The following is a 21,982-nucleotide window of genomic DNA, read 5'->3' on the forward strand; positions in this document are numbered from 1 at the left end:
GTTTTTTCAGCAGTTTTGCACTATGCGCTATAACAAAACCACACACACAAACAAACATGTCTGTCAGCAGTGTCCCTCAACAGTCGTGGGCAGGGCCTGTACAAAGTGACATCACTTTGTACAGAATCTGCGAACGGCTTGTTCTGAGACAGTGATTTATGATTAATGGGTATTAAAAAAAAAGGACTGGGTGGATTTTTATCATTATAAGGTGGTCGTGTGTGTACACACACTGCCAACAAACATTTATGTTCAAACGCCATGTAAAAGTATTCATATAGCAGCCATATAGCCATGTTTGCCTTAAAGGGATATTTCAACCAAAAACAATTATTCTGTCATAATTTACTCAACTTCATATCATTTTAAACCTTTATTTCTTATGCAGAAAACAAAAGGAAATAATTTGTATGTATGTCCTGGTTTTTGATACAATGGCTACTAAATGTGACTCTCTTTTAAAATGAAAAAGGACGCTAAAGTATCATAAAAGAAATTCAATGTGACTCGCTCATTCTTTTCCAAACTTTCTGAAGACATATGATATCTTAAATCTGTTTCAGTAGAAAATGTTGATGTCCATCGCATGTGCATAAGAGAAGCTTGCGTTGTTTTTAACACTAAACAATGCTTGTTCTTGCATCAATGCAAACTTTAGTGAAAGTGTTTTTTCACTGTGGGGTTAATAGCTAAAGTGTCATTGTTTTTAGGTCATGGTCTTTGGTTGAGTGGACTAAAGGATGCCATCTTCATGATTCCTGATGATGCGCCCCCTGCTTTAGCAGGCTTTTACATGTTCTGGACTATGATCATTGTTCTACAGGTGAATGATAGTGATGGGAACGTCTGACTTTTACACACACACATACAGTACAAATAGATTCACATCAGTGGCATGTGGTGACTTCTGAAATGAAGAGGCAAAACATTTAAAAAAATAAAATATATTTAGTGTAATTCAAGTCTCCAGTTACACTGTTTGTGTATTATAGGCATATGGAACCCTTTTTACAAGCAAAAACACTAATATATTATTTTTGGAGATATATATTCACATACTATTTATTACAGGGATAGTTCACCCAAAAATTATATTTCTCTCATATTTCTCGCCTTTTGTGACATTCTTTGGTCTGTGGAACATAAACTAAGATATTTTGAGGGTGAAATTAGGTGTTTTTGTCCATACAACACCATACAAAGTCAATGGGGTCTTACAGGTTCATGCTCCAAAAAGGACATAAATAATCCATACAACTCGAGTGATTTAATCCATGTCTACTGAAGAAATACAGTCAGTTTTGGGTGAGAAACAGATCAAAATGTAACTCTTGCCATCTGCAGTCTCCTGGGTGATCATGATTTGAAGCTCGATTACACTTCCTAGCGCTTAAGGCATGCAGAGAGCTCTGTACATGCAGAGTGCTGGATTAAACCACTCCAATTTTATGGATTACCTTTATGCTACCTTTATGTCTTCTAGATGCTCGATAGTTTAAGACCCCATTGACTTGCATTGTGTTGATATTCACATCATATTTTTATCGAAAAATCTTTGTGTTCCGCAGAGGAAAGAAGTCATATGAGTTTGAGATGGCATAAAGGGGAGTAAATGATGAAAGAATTATAATTTTTGGGTGAACTATTCCTTTCAATCAAGTAAAAAAACGAATTCTTAAGTTGTTTGTGCATTTTTCAAATTTACAAATAATAACTACAATAAACAAGCATATTTTGTTATTAAAATCACATTCTTTTTAAAATATTATTCAACAAATCCTCTTTTTTGGAGCCCGGCCGGGCACAGCCCAAAGAAGCGACGTGAAACCCCCCTCTACATCCCTTGGAGAAACCGCAGGAGTCGGGTGCGCTACCATATGGGTGGCAGTGAAGGCCGTGTGACTCGACGGACCAGACCCGGGCAGCAAAGGCTAGCTCTAGGGACGTAGAATGTCAACTCACTGGGGGGGAAGGAGCTGGAACTGGTGAGGGAGGTGGAGCGTTACCAGTTGGATCTGGTGGGGCTTACTTCGACGCACAGTTTTGGCTCTGGATCCGTACTCCTGGATAGGGGATGGACTCTATTCTTCTCTGGAGTTTCCCAGGGTGTGAGGCAACGGGCGGGTGTGGGGATACTCACGAGCCCCAGGCTGAGCGCCGCTACGTTGGAGTTTACCCCGGTGGACGAGAGGGTCGCCTCCCTACGCCTACGGGTTGTGGGGGGGGGGACTCTGACTGTTGTCTGTGCATATACCCCGAACAGCAGTTCAGAGTATGAGATGCTCATTAGTGTACGTGGTACCAGAGCACCCTAGGCCGAAGGTCGATGATCAATTTTGTAATCGTGTCATCGGATCTGAGGCCAAATGTTTTGGGCACTTGGGTGAAGAGAGGGGCAGAGCTGTCAACTTATCACCAGCTGGTGGTGAGTTGGGTCAGGGGGTGGGGAAAGACTCTGGACAGACCTGGGAAGCCCAAGCGAGTAGTGCGGGTGAACTGGGAACGTTTGGAGGAGGTCCCTGTCCACAAGATCTTCAACTCACACCTCCGGCGGAGCTTTTCAGGCATCCCTGCGGAGGTTGGGGACATTGAACCAGAGTGGGCAATGTTCAAAGCTTCCATTTCCAAAGCCGCGGTGGAGAGCTGCGGCCTCAAGGTTTTAGGTGCCGCAAGGGGTGGTAACCCTCGAACACCGTGGTGGACACTGGTGGTCAGGGAAGCCGTCCGACTGAAGAAAGAGGCCTTCCTGGATTTGTTGTCCCGGAGGTCTCCGGAGTTAGTTGCAAGCTACCGACAGGCCCGAAGGGCTGCGGCCTCGGCCGTGGGGGAGGCAAAGCAGTGGGTGTGGGAAAAGTTCGGAGAAGCCATGGAGAAGGACTTTCGGTTCACACCAAAATGCTTCTGGAAAACCGTCCGCCACCTTAGGAGGGGGAAAACGGGGGACCATCCAAGCTGTATACAGCAAAGATGGGATGCTGTTGACCTCAACCGAGGAGGTTATTGGGCAGTGGAAGGAACACTTTGAAGAACTCCTAGATCCCAACATGCCCTCTGTGCTAGAGGCAGAGCCGGAGGCTGATGGGGGATCAGATTCTATTTCTGTGGGGGATGTCACTGAGGTCAAACAACTCCACAGTGGCAAAGCCCCGGGGATTGATGAGATCCGACCAGAAATGCTGAAAGCTTTGGATATGGAGGGGGTGTCATGGATGACACTCCTCTTCAACATTGCGTGGAAATCTGGGACAGTGCCCACTGCTTTTTGCAGATGATGTTGTCTTCATGTCATCTTCAGCTGTCACCGTGACCTTCAGCTCTCACTGGATCGCTTGGCAGTCGAGTGTGAAGCAGCTGGAATGAGGATCAGGACCTCTAAATCTGAAGCCATGGTTCTCAGCAGGAAATCGATGGAGTGCGTACTCCAGGTAGGGAAGGAGGTATTGCCTGTCGGATTCGATTTGGCGCGAAATCGCTGGCTTATGTCATCTTTGCGTCATTATGTCATGTCTGCACACACAGGAAAGAAGTGCCGCCTGTCATGTTCCGGCTGGAGAAACTAACTACGCTGTTCAATTCAGTTCAGTAAATCTCACACAGTTCAGGACAGCATCGCTGCAGTCCTGATGGATGTTTATCTATTAGGCAAAGTTGTTTAACTGCTATAATGCTTGGATATGTTTTCTGATTGGTTGTTGAAGCTTATATTGCTTGTCATGCTTTTAGGAATCAAACAATACTCGTGTGTTGTTAACCGATCGCAATGTATCTACGTTGTCCGGTGAAGTTACTGTGACATGTTTAATATGGATGCCTTCTGAAATTGACTTGTAATTATGATATTGCATTTTTAAGAATATCATGTTGACATTTAATAAAGAATATTTTATCCCCATCATTTTTGAATCCTCGCTTTATGTTTTTAGTTTACGTGTTACTGTGTGCATCGCATAGACATGCTTTTGTTGTAACTGAGGCTGGACAATATAGTATAAAAATAATGAAGTCTTCCATTGAACTCGTATCAGCCAAATCACTAGTTTAACCTCTTAAATTGAAAATCGTATTAAGGTGTACTGGTGGTGGCTGAGGAGAGTCCCCTGTTCTCTGTTTCAAAAGTGCTTTGAGTGTAGTGTTAGAAAAGAGATTTAAGTGTAAATTTATGAAATATGTAAATAAGAGTGTTGCTTATCTTCATCAAAGTAAGTAATATTTCTGTTTCAAATGTTTTGTCGTATAACGTGATATCAACATGAAAATTGCACGTTAAGACTCCAGCTCCAGTCATGAAGACACACAGGCGATGTTCAGTTAAGCTCAAATTGGGAGATTCATCCGCCAGAAGAGCAGTGCCAGAACACGACTGATGTGATGTGTTCTTCCACAAATTGCTAGCAATTTTAAGTTTCAACCACAGATGTCGCTTGAGAGCACAGTTACATAGTGCAGCTTCAAATAGATGAGTATGAGTGTTTGTACTCAGAATACCTCATAATGCACTCCCCTTTCTCTACCTTGTTGTTTTCTGTGTTGCAGGTGCTGATTCCAATCTCCCTCTATGTGTCTATAGAGATTGTGAAGCTGGGACAGATTTATTTTATCCAGAATGATTTAGATCTGTATAACCCACGACTGGACACAGGAGTGCAGTGCAGAGCCCTGAACATCACAGAAGACCTGGGACAGATCCAATATCTTTTCTCCGACAAGACTGGAACCCTTACAGAGAACCGCATGTTGTTCTGTCGGTGTACTATAGCAGGAACTGAGTACCCTCACCATGAGAACGGTCAGTTTGCTTTATTTCAGCAACTTCTTGCGTCTGACTGACTTTGTGGGTGTGCCATTTATAATAATAACTGTAAAAGATTATGTCTTTTAATATAAATAATGTATATGATAAACGAAATTGATTTATGGCTGACTGATTCTTGGAATGAATCTTCATGCTCGAATAAGTTGGTATTTATATATTATATATTGTATTTTTCAGAGGTTTAAAGGAATATTTCACCCAAAAAGGAAAATTCTGTCATTATTTACTTTTTTATTTACTCACCCTTATTTCATTCCAAACCTGTATGCTTATTGTCTGTAGAACACAAAACAGAAATTTTAAAGAATCTCCACATTAGGTTGTGTTAGGAATTACCTGTGCAGTTCTCTTCAGGAATAACATCACATTGCCTGAGAAAGAGGGTTTGGGGGGCCCGATGATGCTTTCCATTATAGCTATGTGAGGCTGATTAGAGCAAAATACATTGAAAAGTTGCACATATTAAAAGTTATTTCGGCTAATAGACACTGTTGTATTGATCAAGTCAAGGGGGTGTGCCCATTTGTACATGATTTTGCCTTAATATGAACCATTTTCTGAATGCAAACAGAAACTAAATGCTTTAAAAGTTTTAGACTTAAAATAAGTGTATAAAAGTACATTTCTTTTATTTCAACTACTTTATTAGAATCTAGCGAATTTACAGCAAAATAACACAAGCATTAGCAAGTTTCAAACAGAATGCCAGGGATTTAAATGTTTTTAAAATAATTTAAGCCTTTATAAATCACAGACTTTTTATTCATGGAACTAGAGCAACTTGCAGATTTATGATGTATGGTTTGGTTCTTGCCCGCTTGGCAGCGAAGTGTCCATCAGTCGAACCCAATGGAAATGCTCGTTTTGAAGGGCGTTTGAAGGGTCCTTCGAAGCAGCTATTTATGAGCCCTTTGGTTTGGAACCACCCTTCAACATGTGACCACGATCGTTCCCCGATCAAAGTGCCCTTCAGAGGGGGATTTATCCCATATGGAATGCAGGGAATGTAATCAGTGTTGTAGCGTTTCTCTAAAAATGAACATTGTGTTTTCTGCATACACCGTGATAGTGTGCTAAAGTACAGAATGAAAAAGCACAGTTCATCTGCTGGTCTCCTTGTTTCATACCAACCTATAATTATGTCAGTGATCGGCAGGAAAGCAGATTCAGCTGACCCACCAACAAACATGGTATATTATGTACTATAGGCTAATGTGTTTACAGAGCGTGTTATGGTTTAATTTCAAATAAAAAAAAATAAGTCCAAAGGTCCGAAATATCCCAAGATCCACAACTTGAAGATTTATGAACTAAATTATGTAAACAAAGTTTTGTTTACAAGTTTTTACTTACAGTAATTAATTAACAGCGATTATTCCATGGGTCTATTGAATGCTTGATTCTGATTGGTTGACAGACATTCTACGGTGTGTAATTATTTTCCAGTAAACGCACAGCTGTGAAGTAGTTCCAGGTCTTGCCTGCACAACGGTTCCATCTCACTTCGCCAAATTATTTCAGTTATTTCAAAAGATCCCTACAGGCTACCAAAACAAAATAACCATATAAAACAAAGACACTGGCTAGAGTAGATAGGTTAAAAACGTCAAACAGTGCCTATAACGTCCTACATTTATTAAAATTTTGGTTGAAAATGCCCTCGCTCTCACTCATCTCACCCGAACTTACACACGCTCACACACATACATAAGCCCGTGCACGTGCACGCATGCACCCACCTCCCACACACACAAAGATTAGATTCGTGGCCAACAAACACAGAAGGGCTCATCCTTATGCCTTATTTCCTTCAAAGATTTTACGCTCCAGAGTGAGAGTTTTGGAGGGTTGAAGGGTGTAGGGTGTAGGGAAACACACTTCAGTGTAATTTATCCTAGCCAAAAAAGCAACTGCCGTCCCACAAAGGCTGGCACTAATAAACGTAACCTACACCTAATCAGAAATGTTAACATAACACGGCAGCTACTTTTTGGCTGGGATAAATTGCGCTGAAGTGCGTATCGAATGACTGATATTTTTGAGCCCTACACCCTTCAACCCTCCAAAACTCTCACTCTGGAGCGTAAAAACTTTGAAGAGAATAGGGCATAAGGATGAGCCCATCAGAATGGAATGCACCCATGCCATTCTTCTTCTCTTAATGACATGCAGTGCGCAAATGACTGTATAGACATTTCAAAGTCTGCTGGCATGGTTGCTAAACACATTTGTCCTGAAATTAATTATTAAATGATCGATAAACTTTATTTATTACATTTTCTAAGGAAGATTAATTGATCATCGATTTATCTTCAACATCCCTTCTCCACATAGACCTTTTTCCATCCAGTTCATTGAAAACACGGGCTGTTAAACTCCCAAAAAGCATTCAAAACATCTCAAATATCAAAGGTAGTACTATTGGTTAGTGTGCTATATTCCAAGTTATTTTAATATAATGGTGTTATGTGAGAAACAGACAGAAATTTAAATCTTTATTCACTGATAATCTTTACCTTTACTGCAGCTCTCAAACCTTTTACAGAAATATCTATCTGAAGATACTTCAAAATTCTCATTTTGTGTTCTGTGGAGAGAGAAAAAACAGCTTACAGGTTTGAAGTGAATAATGACAGGCTGTTCATTTTTGGGTGGACTACTCCTTATATACATTTATTTGTTTTATGGTTTTGACCGTGTTTGGGTGTGTGTCTTTAGCGCTTTCCCTGGAACAGTATGAGCAGGCCTGTGGTGATGCAGATCCCTCACACACACTGAGATCGCACTCTAGCAGAAAGTTTCTGAGCTGTAAATCACTCAGCCGCAACCGGAGTTCAGTGTCCCGCAATACCCTCACTGCAGAATCTGACACGCACTCCACCCAAGACACACTCCGCAGACACACACCTGGAGCTTTCAGCAGCACCACGGTGAGAAACACACTGCTATCTTTTGCATTTATTGAACATTTTCTTCACTTTATTACTTTTCCAAGCTGTATTAGGCATCCATGAATTTCAATGTAATTCACTGTGCCATACCTCAAGTATTTGTTGTCACAGACACACAGAAATGCAATTATGTATGTAAGGGGTAATGTTCAGCCATCAGGTCATTATTGCAAGATAAAACCTGACCGGGAGATCAGAAACCAACAAGAAACAGAGGGATTTTGAGTCATCCTGAGAGGGTTTATTTAGCAATAATGACTGGCTGACTTTGTATTATCCTGCTTATTACACAGCCACTTACCAAATAAATAAATGGACATGAAATAATGAGTTCAACTGATTTGTATTTTTATTTTGATCTTGGAGACTAGCTAAAAGCTTCCACTATGAAAATTAGGACATTACAACTTATAAAACAATTGGCCTTACAATACAAGCACTGCAACAACATTACAATATTAATTTGCGTTTCATTATTAATCCGCAAATCCAAGTTACTTCTTTTTTTATTTTTGGGATTAGTGAGATACATATATATCTTCATTATAACTTTCTCGCACGACAGTTGTGAGCTGTTTCTTATCCAGTATCATTATAACTCAACATAGTTTGTTTGTCTTTTCGTGTTTAGGTTTAATGGTTCCTCTTTGTCACTCAAAAGTAAGCCTATACGTATGAACGTTAAACGAAAACTGTATACAGTAAAAATAAAATTGTAAATAAAAAGTGTAAAAAAAAATAAATTAAATTACCATGTATGTTACTAACAACAGTTTCAGCGCCAACCATCTCTGTTGCTAAATCTGGCCACAAAGCCGGTATAAATGCGCTTGTGCTGAAGTATCACTCCCCACAAGATTCTTACTACTACCTTATTGGTCGCTATACCTACAGCCCACTCCTACACCTACCTACTTCTAACCAAAACCATACTAGGAGTCAGAATTCATCATGACTGCCTTCAGCTCATATATTTAGTCCCGCACCACAAGAAATCTAATCGAGAATGTAGACCTCAATACGTTACCATGGTGTTTCGCCCCCCAGGCATATTTAGTGGTATTTTCTTGGATGTGTGTGCATTCCCTGTTACTGGTGCCTACCTGCTTCAGCCAATCACAGGCAGGCTCTTGACTAGCAACCAGTTATGTGTGGAGACCTGAGATCTTCCAACCCTATATTAAGATCCAAGATGGCGGAAGATATTAGCTTGATTGGGTGTCTGAATTGTTTGTGCATGTGTGTTTTTTTTTTTTTTGGTACTGCTCCATACTTTGCTTCCTCTCATTATTGGTCGAGGTCCTCTGACCTTTTAGAGTTGGGTTTTATTTTCCTTTTTGAATTGGGAGCAGGTCAGGGGCCCAGAACATTTTGCATCACGTAGTGCTTCATGTTAGAAACATCAGATAAGGAGTTTTTGCCACCTATTGTAATTTTTGTTTTTGTCCGAGTAGTTCGATTTTATTTTGTTGTGTTTTTGTGTAATAAGGTAGACTTCCCGGACTTCAGCTAGCAGGCTTAAGGTTTTTGTTTGGTTCTTTTCGTTGGCAACACTCTTGTTCCCTTTTCCCCTTTGCTCTTTTTTTCTTTCTTTCTCTTTTTGTAATGATTGTTTTGTTGGATCATGTTTGATCCCATTGTAAATATGTAATATCTTCAAGCACTAGTAAACACTGGTGATTGCACTTTAAGCCTGTGTTTCGTGGTCTTCCTGAGTTTATTTAGTTGGAGGTTGCTCTAGCTAATCAGACCCAGTATACGTTTATGCCCCTTCATCACCCCTAGACTAATGGGGGTGTAACAAAGACAACAGTCAAATATGCAGTTTATTGGCCATTTTACAAAACTATTTGATTGCTCAATTTTGTGATAAACACTTTACATATTTCCTATAGGAGTGTGCTGTTGTTCCAGACCCTCAGTTACAGGTGAGGCTGGGTGCCTTGTTTTCACCCATGCATTCCCCTCACCAACAGGAAGCTGCTGAACTCTCTCAGATCCTGGACTTCTTTCTTGCTCTGGCTGTATGCAACACTGTGGTAGTTTCCTCATCCAATCAGCCAAGACACATGGTACAGTCTTTTTTTTCCTTATTCAGCTGATTTCTTCCAAAATCAAATTAAAGGGATTGTTCACCTGAAAATTTTAAATCTCATTTATTCACCCTCATGCCTTCCAAGATTTCTGCTGAACACAAATTAAAATTTGAAAAGAATATCTCAGCTCTTTTGGTCCATACAATGCAAGTGAATGGGTGCCAAACTTGTGATGCCCCAAAAAGCACATAAAGGCAGAATAAAAGTAATCCATATGACTCCAGTGGTTAAATCCATGTCTTCATAAGTGATATGATAGGTGTGTGTGAGAAACAGATCAATATTTAAGTCCTTTTTTACTATAAATCTCCACCTTTGACCAGCCCTGACTAGTAGGTACCAATATGCATGAAGAATCACCAAAAAAAAACAAAAGATGAAAGTGAAAGTGAAGATTTATGTTAAAAAGGACTTAAATATTGATCTGTTTCTCACCACACCTATCATATCGCTTCTGAAGACATAGATTTACCCTGGAGTTCTATGATAACTTTTATGATGCCTTTATGTGCTTTTTGGAACTTCAATGGTTGCCAAAACATTCACTTGCCTTGAATGGACCTACAGAGCAGAGATATTCTTCTAAAAATCTTTGTTTGTATTCTGCAGAAGAAAGTTTGCAATAGCATGAGGGTGAACTATCCCTTTAAATACAAATTCATACCTCACCTAACATTTGTTTTTGATTACTTTTGTCTACCGTTTTATAGTTAAAACATCTAATTTACATAATAAGTAAACCATTTAAAGCTGTACATAAGCCCTTCACTGGATATTGCAAAATGGCTGGTCACTTCTACCATGTCATTATGACCACCTGAGCACAATTTGCATCTTCAATGTTTTGACATTGACAATAGTATGCATTAGCACTGGTTAAGAATCAATATCAATTCTTAAAATCCCAAGATTATACTGGTAAGCAATGCTTTTTTTTATTATTTTTTTCAACCGTTCTAAAAAGGTTTTTGACTAACGTTTATGTATTTTCCCTTTTGCACAGTTTTTGATGAACTAGCTAACTAAAGAAACCTTTATAAAATTGTCTTTTAAATGAGTGAATCAACAATGGAGCTGGCCTGATATTGCTGATATAAAATGTTAATTTAGCAATGCATCCAAGTTAGAGAGTTCCCTGTACAATAAGTAACTTTAGTGAACTTATTACTGGTTTTCAAAGAGAACTAATTTCCTGTATCAGCAAAATTGAAATTATGACAGAAATATTCATAAATGAATAAGCATGCCAGCTTTAGACAGCATGAACTGTGATATAACTTATGTATTATGAAGGTGATGACTGCTTGTTTCCTGTGTTGTCAAACTCCTACCTTAGAAAATCTCCAGAACCACCTTAAAAAGTCTAAATTTTTCACAAAGTCACCAAATAAGAAAAAACACTATATATAGGCCTACATACATTATGTGTGTATATATTATAAAAGCTTATAAAAAGAGCATAAAACAAGTTCACAGATAAAGTGTAGGACAATCACAATTGTAATCATATTATTATTTTTTTGTATTAAAATTAGTCAGTTTGAACAACAGACAAATTCATTGATGCAAATGAGTCCATATGCACCTGCCTCTCATTGGATTTGATCATATATTATGACTTTGCATATATATTTAAATATAGCCAAAATAGCTCCTTGTCGCAAAACATCATTAAAAGCCGCAGTAACCATGAGAAAATCACTAAATTTGGTGATAAATTCCAACACTACTTGTGCCACTTTAAGTGACTGTAGACATGGTGTATGTCTGTGTTTCTATGCATATATGTGAATATACAATATGATATCAGGTTCAGATGCCTGTGGTCCTCACTCCCCTGCGCTCTCTGGAGGAGATGAAGGCCCTGATGCAGAAACTGAATCTGCCTCGCTTTCCATATTCACCAAACCATAGCACAGACACCCCTTCTAGCCTGACCAAGAAACTCTTCTTCCGGGGTCGTTCAGCTCCACAAACACTCATCACGACCCTACAGTCACCTACCACACCCATTTGCGCCTCTTCAAACACTTCCTCCTACCCCTCGACTGTGGCACTGATGCACAGTGGGGCATGGGAAGAGAATGTGGAGGACTTACAGCAGGCCAAAGATGATGGTGCTGATGAGACTGACAGCGATGATGAGGATGAGGCAGAAGAGTTGCTGTACGAGGCAGAGAGTCCAGATGAGGCAGCATTGGTGCAAGCAGCAAAGGCTTATGGGTGCACTCTGCTGGGCCGGTCCCCAGAGCAAATCCTTATGGCTATTCCAGGCACTGGGCCGCTCTCCATCCCTCTGTTACATGTACTACCATTTCATTCTGCACGCAAGAGGATGTCTGTGGTAGTGCGGCATCCCTTCACTGGAGAGGTGGTGGTGTACACTAAAGGAGCTGATAATGTCATCATGGAGCTGGCTGATGAAGGTATACGAGGTGAAGTCTCACTACAGGAATAGTTCTCCCATTTTGTCATTAATCCTCATTCCAGCCCTGTATTAGTTTCTTCCATGATTCACAAAAGGAAATCTTAGGCAGAATGTCTGAGCTTCTGTTTCCATGCCTAACATCAAATGTTTGTCTTTCATGGAAGAACTAAAAGGATATGTTGTTGGAACAGCATGATGACAAAATGTTCATTTGAGTGAACTATCCCTTTAAATATGTGCAACTTGTTATGTATAGTTGGATGCAATATTGTCTCATAGTTAAACATTTTTCACCTTGAACATGGTATGCATATCTCTCTGTTTTGACTTGTATGTGTATGTGGTTTTGAAGGTGAAGATGGTATCTCTAGAGCGGTTATAGAGCGGACACAGAGAGACCTGGACCAGTATGCAAGAGAGGGACTGCGCACTCTCTGTGTTGCTAAAAAAGTACATTTTTCTCTTTCTCTTCCCCTCTCTGCAACTTTTATCTGTCTGCATACTTGCATGTCAAACTTAATCTGAGAGTAGCATGCATTGTGCTTTCACACTGACAGCATTTAGCTGCGTAACTGTGTTGTGGCTCTATGCACAGTTATCCTGACTAAACACTGGGTGGTTCCAAGATAATTCTTATTACAATTGGACTTTTTTCTAGTTACGGTCTTCATAAGAAACTACCAATATAAGCATTCCACATCAGTTCATGTCATCCCAGCCCACTCCTTAAACTTTGATGAGTAAGGCAAGTTTTTTAGAAATGTAATACGCTAAACACATTATCCGCTAAGAAAATACGCCAATGCAAGTGAAAACACTGGAGACTAGAAAACTAAAACAGGCCTCTGTTATACAGTAAATTGTGGAACACTTCTGCGATCAGGAAAAAGGTGGATACATAATATGATTTATGGGTTACCACATTGAGTATGTCCTTTAATAACAACAGAGGAATTAAACAGACAAACGTTTATACTGCAGGTATATACAGTGTGTATATATATATATTTATTTATATATATATATATATATATATATATATATATATATATATATATATATATATATATATATATATATATATATATATATATACTGTATATGTGTTGAATAATGTTGAAAATGTATTAATTTACTCTTGGAAAATAGAAAAATTATATGCAATATACCTTTAGAATAAAAATCTTTAAATTAAATAATCATGAAAGAACCTTGAATTGAAATATAGTGGACAAAATAAAACATATCATGAAATGATTTAAAACACTGTGAAGTGTTGCAAATAAAAGAACAATAAAAAGTGAGTACACATGTATAAATGGGGCACAAAATGCATTTATGTAAAATAAAAACAACATGAAATATGCCTTGAAAAACAACATGTAATGCACCTTAACATGAAATGTCTTGTAATACGTCATGAAATGCACTTTGAAATAGGTGAAATGTAAATTTGTTCCATAGATAACAGCCATACATTATAAAATGGTTTTCGGGAGTGGACTATTGTGAACTGCCACAAACTTGTTCTTCAATGATCACATTTACATCCAAAAAATAATTTATCTTCTGGATACAGAACAAACCCCAAAGTGATGCCATAAACTGCTTAAATGGTCTTGATCAGGATTTACTGAATAGAAAGCACTGTTTGGATGCCTGTCACTGCATATGTAACATGCTTCAAGCCAGAAAGTAATTTTTTATTTCAAACGTGGAATACAAATGGCTGTATTGAAAAAAATTGTCTTATTAAATAGGTCTGCTTGTAGCTTCGCTTCTGCTACATGTGCAGTGTGAATGTAACAGTGTTTATATGAGCATGTGCATCTTATGTGCTGCTTATGCAAGCTGTGCAATACAAACATGAAGGAAATTCTTGCCGTATGATTCACAGGTGTTGGAAGAGCAGGAATACAAAGTCTGGTTGAAGGGTCATGAGATTGCCGAGACCAGCATTGAAAACAGAGAAGAGCTTCTGCTTGAATCTGCCGAGCGACTGGAAAGGAATCTTACATTACTGGGTAAGACACCGAAACAATTAAGAAAAACAATCAGAATTTCCATTTATATCATATCATGTGTTGCTTTTATGAGTCATTTAAATCCTTTTTTGGCTCGCAGGGGCGACGGGTATAGTAGACCGCCTCCAAGAAGAAGTTCCTGAGACCATTGAAGCTCTGCAGGAAGCTGGGATTAAAGTATGGGTCCTCACAGGGGACAAACAAGAGACAGCTATTAATATTGCTTTTGCTTGCAAACTCCTCAGACCTACAGACCAGCTACTCACATTCAATTGTGACAGCAAGGTAATTTTTGGTGTTTGACAGCCACAGTCCCTATTTGTTTTGTCCCCATTCATTTTAAATTGAAATGCTTGAACATTTTGAACGATTGGAATCTGAATGGCTTTTTGTGTTTGTTTTATCAATCAGGAGGCTAGTGAGGCTCTACTTCATAATTTACAACATGAGGTAAGACAGTTCACAAAGGGAGGCGTGTCTGAAGATGATTGGAGAAGTTGTGACTTTGTGCTGGTCATTGATGGCCGCACCCTGGACTTTGCTCTGCTGAAGGAGCTACAGGGGCCATTCCTGGAGCTCACGTGCTGCTGTCGTTCGGTCATATGCTGCAGATCCACCCCCCTGCAGAAGAGCCAAGTTGTACAGCTTGTCAGAGATAAACTGAAAGTTATGACCCTGGCTATAGGTCAGTAAGTGCAGTGAAAGGTCTGATTGGCTTTTGTGGAATGAAGGTGTATATTCGAATGTGAAATGTAACATGTGTTGCTCATACTCAGGTGATGGAGCAAATGATGTTAGTATGATTCAAGTGGCAGATGTGGGTATCGGCATCTCGGGCCAGGAGGGCATGCAGGTACATGCACTTAATATATAAACACATTGAATAATTTAATGGTTACTATAGTTTAATGTAGAATTAATAACAGAGAACTACTGTATAAAAACTGAAACAATGACTCCCTTTTTTACTGTTTTATGAAAGACATAATTAATACTTAATGAGACTAAAAGTCTGATATCCTCTCCCTCTGTCTATAGGCGGTGATGTCCAGTGACTTTGCCATCTCGAGATTTAAGTATTTGAGAAAGTTGATTTTGGTTCACGGTCATTGGTGCTATGCACGCTTGGCCAATATGATCCTCTATTTCTTCTACAAGAATGTGGTATGGTTACATTCACAATTACGCAATTCCTCATACAGCCTTTATCATAGTAGTCTGTATAAATATTTGAATGTATGTGCTGATGAACCTGTGCTGTTCTCATTGTTTCTCTTCTGTTTGCTCTTTCCATGTAGATGTTTGTGAACCTGTTGTTCTGGTACCAGTTTTTCTGTGGGTTTTCAGGCAGCACTATGACCAACTCTTGGGTTCTAATCTTCTTTAACCTGCTCTTCACCTCTGTCCCTCCACTCGTTTACGCGTGCTGGACAAAGATGTCTCTAGCAGGACACTCCTAGATCTCCCTGATCTCTACCAGTCTGGACAGAACTCTCAGGTGAGGATGTTGTTTCCCTTACACCCTATTCTCTTCTCTGCTTTTCTCAGTTTTTTTTTTTTTTTTTTTTTTTTAATGTTATAGATAGTATGAATATTATGGTGGCTTGTTTGTAGGTTGCTTGACTGTATATGTGTGACTTTCAGGCCTACCTTCTCTCAACATTCTGGCTGACCATGCTGGATGCTTTTTATCAGAGCTTAGTGTGCTTCTTCATACCTTACTTTGTAAGTCATACTCTAGTTCTTCATGTGACTTATTTGAATTGAGCTTTTTTGCACTATTCCCTATTGACATTCAATATCTTGGATGAGCCCAAAAACAGGAAATGTGAAAAGTTTCTTTTATATGCAGTTTATTTAAAGGTGAAGTGTGTAATTTTGTTTCCTATTACCTTAATATGCAGAGAAATCTATACTGCCATGCAAAGGCAGAGTGCAGTTACTAAACATGCGGTCATATCAGATCTCATAGGCTGCATTTATAATGCACAGATCCGATTTTTTTTGACCATATCCCAAAAAATTTTTTTTACAATAATTACCCAACAACAAGATGCACTAACTTTGACCACATTTATATCCACATCCCCTATTATGAGTTTAAATGCTCTATGTGTACATCTATTCAGAATTCCTGTAAATGTGGTTAAAGGAATGTTCCGGATCAATACAAGTTAAGCTCCATCGACAGCATTTGTAGCATAATATTGAGTGCCACAAAAATAAATGTTGACTCGTTCCTCTTCTTTTAAAAAGCAATAATAGAGGTTACTGGAAGGCACTTGAGTAAGGAAGTGAATAGGGCCAATGTTTGGTTGGTTTAAACACAGAAATGTGAAGCTTATAATTTTATAAAATCACTTGCATTAGCTCTTCTTTTAAACTCATGTATTATTTGAGTTGCAAAGTTGATTAAATTGTAATTTTTACAGTTGTTTTAGAGTTTGTTGATATTACATCACCATGACAACAAAGATGTAAAATTGGCTATAACTTTACACAGAAAAAGTAAGTGATTTTATCACACTGAAATCATGTTAACATGGATATTGTTTATCTCTTGTTGCTATATTTTTGAAACAGTGATTATTTAACTGTTTATGGATTGGCCCCATTCACTTCCATTTTAAGTGCCTCACTGTAACTAAATTTTCAACAAAAAAATAAAAAATATTAAAAAGAGTAGTACTTTTTGTGGTAATCAACATTATGCCACAAATGCTGTCCATTGAGTTTAACTTTTATTGAACCTGAAATATTCCTTTAAGAATAATCTAAAACATCCTTCTTCTGTTACTGCTATTCTCTATACTAGAGAGTTGTGTCAAGAATAAATACATTCCTCACATGTAATTCAACTAAAGAATTTCTCTTTGATGTCCTCCACATTATGTAAAAATATCTGTATGCCAAATCAGCAATGTACCGTAAAACATCCTGATTTTTCATGTTTGTCTCTTTGATGCAGATTGCATGTTTGACTTTTAATAATTGCTTGACATCTCGTATCTCCAGAATAACATTGTTATACTGGGGTTCAGCCAGTGCTGCTGTTTGTCTGGGCATGCTGCCCAGCCTGACACAGCAGCACTGGCTGAACCCCAGTGGGATACGGTGGGAGAGTTTGGGAACCATTTTTAATACAGATCACCTGTTACATTTGGTGATGCTACTGCTGCAGAAATTACACACTTCACCTTTAAATTGTATATTTGCAATTTACCTTGCCAGAAATATCTCTAGCCATCAGTTTGAAATGTAATTTATCATAAAATGTCAGAACAAGTTTATATATAAACTATTACATAATGTCTTTTGTATTCTATGAAGGCATTTGCAGGGTCTGATATTGGAGTGTTCTCCTTTGGCTCTCCAATTAATGGCTCCGCCCTCCTCATCATCCTCCTGCATCAAGTCATAGAGAGCCGCACACTGGTGAGCCAATCAGCTTTCACAAATGTTGTGCAACGAAAACGTGTCCACAATGTGGTTGGAAACTTTTCACAGACTGTGATACGTTTCCACTTTATTTAGCCGTGTGAACTTTTTTATATTTGCAATTTTTTAATTATTTTGCGTAAATGTATAACATTATACTTGGTATTATGTTATTATTGGAATTTCTTTTTAAAAAATGAGTTACCACAGATGCAATTTGGTTTTTAAACTGTTGAGAGTGACAGGAAATTAATCCACCTCTTGTTTTTCTTATTCTTTTTACAGTTGTGGAAATGTAATCATGGCATTTTTCTTTTGATGTTAGGGCAAATGGGTAACAAAAAAATATATTGCAGTGGTCTCCCGTTTACTCCCATTCACCATTATTGAAGTTTACCATGCAATTTTTACTTATGCGTTCCAAAACCCGTAAGTGTAAAAAGGCTCCATTGTTACTAGACTGCAGTGTAACATGTAAAGTAAATCTTTAGGATAAGTATTGCATTCAAAACCAGATTTCGTAACACAATTTGCACAGTGTACCACAGTAACTAATGTCTATATGTCTGGAGTAGTGTCTGTGTATCTTCTGCTAATTATGGCTTTGTGTGATTTTTGCAGACATGGATACACGCTGGATTGCTGCTCTTCAGTGTCCTGTTCTATTATTCCTTTGTTCTTGTGTTCAGCATTATATGTGTGACATGCAATTCCCCTGCAAACCCCATTGGCATTGAGACAAAAATGATGTCTGACCCACTCTACTATTTTGTATGTGGACTTACCACTGTCCTGGCACTGCTGCCAAGGTACAACACCCACACACACATATCTTCTCATTCTTTTATCATTCACAATACCAGTACCGAAGCATAGTGAGCTACCTACCTAGACAGCATTTTAAGGCATCTCGGGTGCACTCCTGATGTGAATATTTCCAAAAGGATAGAGTAAATAATTTTGATGCCTTCTAAGAAAACTTTTCAGTATTTTTAGTACAGAAACATATTTATAATTAAAAGTTAAAGTTAAAATGAATTAGAAATAGACTATTTTAACAAATATTTGTCCTTATTAAAGTGTAACATTTTTAGCTAAGCAACATGCTAACGTCAAACTCTGTTGTAGACAGTCCAAGAGTTCACAAGGTTTCGGAGCAGACGTTATGTGATGTTTTTTAACCCTTGGCTTTTCTCACATTTCTGTTCCTCTGTCACAGGGTGCTGCTTCGTGTCTTTTGTAACACCCTCTGTCCTTCTGACCTGGTTAGAGCACAGAAAATGGAGAAACTTCCTCCAGAAGGCTATTTCTCTCTTGTTCGTCAGTGGAGGGACAACAAAACTGCTAAAAAATTGTCGCCCAGACACATCCCTCAAAGCCTCAGTGTGAATGCTGACGCCCAACATTTAACAGACTGTATTCCAGAAGCAGGCGCTGTTCTCTTCTGACTGATAACAAAATTGCTGCCTTTAACCTTATAAGCATGGTCATCAGTTGAAATAATGACCCTTTATTTGTGCACTTTAATGATTGGCAAGTACGCCGACCACTCAGACTTCAAAGCTGGCTTTCCTCTGAACAAGACCTGTTTTCAAACACCTCATGCTCACCTACTCACCATCGGGGGGGTGGACTGCATTGCAAACTCTGAGTCTAGTGTGACGTCAGTTTTATATAGACTTAAATGTGGCCTAGCATCTGCTGACTGATAAGCAGAGGTTTGTTTGCATGTCACAGGCTGTGCCTGTGGCCTTTTGAATTTCATATGCACTCCAGCACCACACAAGATATGTGGAAAATACTGTACCTCAGCTGTTTGGATAGATTTTAAATGTTTTGGGTCGCTACTGTGCTCCTACTGTAATGCAGTGCTCAATTTTTGGTTATTGAGTCTAAAATATTCTGAGTTGCACCGTTGCTTTGATCATGATTATGGAAAATGAGATTCGCACTTCCCTTGACACCAAATACACGCAGAACTCGCACTCATATGTCCCCAAATAATCTTCTTTTTAAACTTTTACATTCAATCGACTAGTAAATTACCATCTTCCTCTCTGGTTGAGCTAGTCTGCAGAAATTGTCAAATATGAAAAATGATCATGATTTACAGTTCCAGTAGCATCAATTGAACATTTTCAGGTGACTGACTTTTCTTCAGCAATAATCATTGTTTGATGGACACTTACAATGAAAGAAGTGAATTGAAGGGATGAACAGCCTGAATGTTGGAATAAAAAAGTGTATATGTACTATATACTTATTTTTGCTAATCTGGTAGTCTCTAAGTAATTAGGAAATACGTTACTGTTTCTTGCTCTTTGAAGTCTTATTATGGAGAACATACTGCAATGCCTTTACAGTTGGGAGAGTATGATTTTTTCCTATTCAGGAATAAAATTTAATTAAAAGAAAAATGAGCTAATGTGTTTGTAACTTGACATCCTTTTGTATTCAATTCCTGTGTTCATGCTGAAAACCAAACATGCCTACCAGATGAATTACAAATGGACAGATTCAGTATTTTACGCCAAACAAACACTAATTTGAAAAAAGTTACAAAAAAATATTATTATGGCAGAAATGTTTGCTTGAGTTTTGAAAGTGATAATTGATCTTGGATGATTTCAAGTGACTGACTTGGAAACCTATTATGTGTTGTCATTTATCATGTAAATCTGATGTAAGCCATTTGTACTATTTTCAAAATTTGTAATAAACACTCAAAACTTGTCTGTTTTGTTCGACATGAGTGAATAATGTAAAAGTGTACACAACAGGTAGGGCAAATACAAGTAAAGTGGGACCCTTTCTGATAATTTGTTATTACTAATTTAGAATTAACTTAATTATTGGCTTTCGCAACCACAAGTTTACCCCATATGACTATATTCTCCATAGCAACCTGGCCAATTTGGTTGCTTAGGAGACCTGGCTGGTGTCACTCAGCACACCCTGGATTTGAACTCGTGACTCCAGGGGTGGTAGTCAGTGTCAATACTCGCTGAGCTACCCAGGCCCCAAGTAATGCTGATTTTTAGTAATAGAAAAATGTACAAATAATGCTAGATGATTAACCATGTGTCCCACCACTTTACCTGTATTCACCAAACACTGTTATGAGAGTTAAATACTAAGTTATGAAAAACTTTTCACACTTTCAGTGTCCGATAGCGTGTGTTATATGTAAATCACAGGAGATTTATGGCATGAACATTCCCACAACAGAGTCATTTCCACCACTTCCCAAATTCTGGATTTGGTTTAGAAATAAGTGGAAATAATGGTGAAGGAAATCACATGACATTTTGACACTAAATCTATGCTAAGTCAAAAAATATATAGAACGTATCTAAAACACAATAAAAAATTTTTTTTTTAAAAAAACAAGCACCAATCCATAAATACCTATATGAAATTAAAAATGTGTCTTGTCTTGTTGTTAAACATACACAAAATGCATTTAAAAACTCATATTACTTATTTAGATCTTTCAGGTTTTATGATAAATGTACAAATGTAATATTTATGTGTCTATATGCCGTGTTGGGTGTAATCTAATTACTAAGTAATGAATTACTATAATCCTGTTCATTTTATTTGTACTTTTATTCAGATTACATTCAATTATGGTTAATTAGTTTTATGTAGCCCACATTACTTGGGTTACACATTTCTAAAATAATCTTAATAATGTAGAATACAAAAAAATCAGTCATTTTTTTTCCTTTTAAAACCATTGTACATTGTAAAAATAATTTTGAAACATATGTATAAAATCATGAGCACTCATGTGAGATGAAGTCTCAAAGTTTATAAAAAGCTGTTTTATTCTACATAGAGAGGGTCTCCTCATGGGGGCTTCCATATTAGGATCACATTACCAGCTGAATACTTCAGTAACCACCCTGTTATTGGACACTTTCACTCCAAATGAATAACGGTTGACTGTGAATAGTAAATTTCTACAAAGTCACCAGTAACTGAAAACTTTAGTGTTTGAATGATTCTGCATCCAGGCCACGAGGTGTCAGTGTAAGTACAAGATTACATGCATACAAATTACTGAGTGCACTTTTAACCTATTCATCTGTTTGTGTTTCTGTGGCAGCTGAAATCTGTGCACCCCTAATGAGTTCCTTATGTAAGATTAAGATGCATAATAATTCAGAATTTTGGGGAATTTAGAAGCACTATGTCTGTTTATAAACTAAAACATGTGTGCAGCACGA

At 38.1% G+C, this 21,982-nt stretch overlaps 1 protein-coding gene across 1 annotated transcript in view; it reads left to right on the forward strand.

Annotated features, from left to right (window-relative positions):
* Positions 1–20,477, forward strand: part of LOC127617740 (phospholipid-transporting ATPase VD-like) — a 37,407-nt gene extending 16,930 nt beyond the window's left edge. Inside the window, 17 exon segments of the mRNA XM_052089826.1 lie at positions 711–823; positions 4,534–4,786; positions 7,532–7,743; positions 9,660–9,836; positions 11,671–12,286; positions 12,641–12,738; positions 14,186–14,312; positions 14,413–14,597; positions 14,724–14,997; positions 15,089–15,165; positions 15,351–15,476; positions 15,611–15,731; positions 15,734–15,810; positions 15,957–16,037; positions 17,643–17,747; positions 18,372–18,559; positions 18,970–20,477. Coding sequence (XP_051945786.1) covers positions 711–823; positions 4,534–4,786; positions 7,532–7,743; positions 9,660–9,836; positions 11,671–12,286; positions 12,641–12,738; positions 14,186–14,312; positions 14,413–14,597; positions 14,724–14,997; positions 15,089–15,165; positions 15,351–15,476; positions 15,611–15,731; positions 15,734–15,810; positions 15,957–16,037; positions 17,643–17,747; positions 18,372–18,559; positions 18,970–19,198 — 3,059 coding nt within the window. The 3' untranslated portion in view covers positions 19,199–20,477.
* Positions 20,478–21,982: the final 1,505 nt, after the last annotated feature.

Source organism: Xyrauchen texanus, chromosome 24 (genome assembly GCF_025860055.1).
Source record: "Xyrauchen texanus isolate HMW12.3.18 chromosome 24, RBS_HiC_50CHRs, whole genome shotgun sequence".
NCBI classification, from domain to species: Eukaryota; Metazoa; Chordata; class Actinopteri; order Cypriniformes; family Catostomidae; genus Xyrauchen; species Xyrauchen texanus.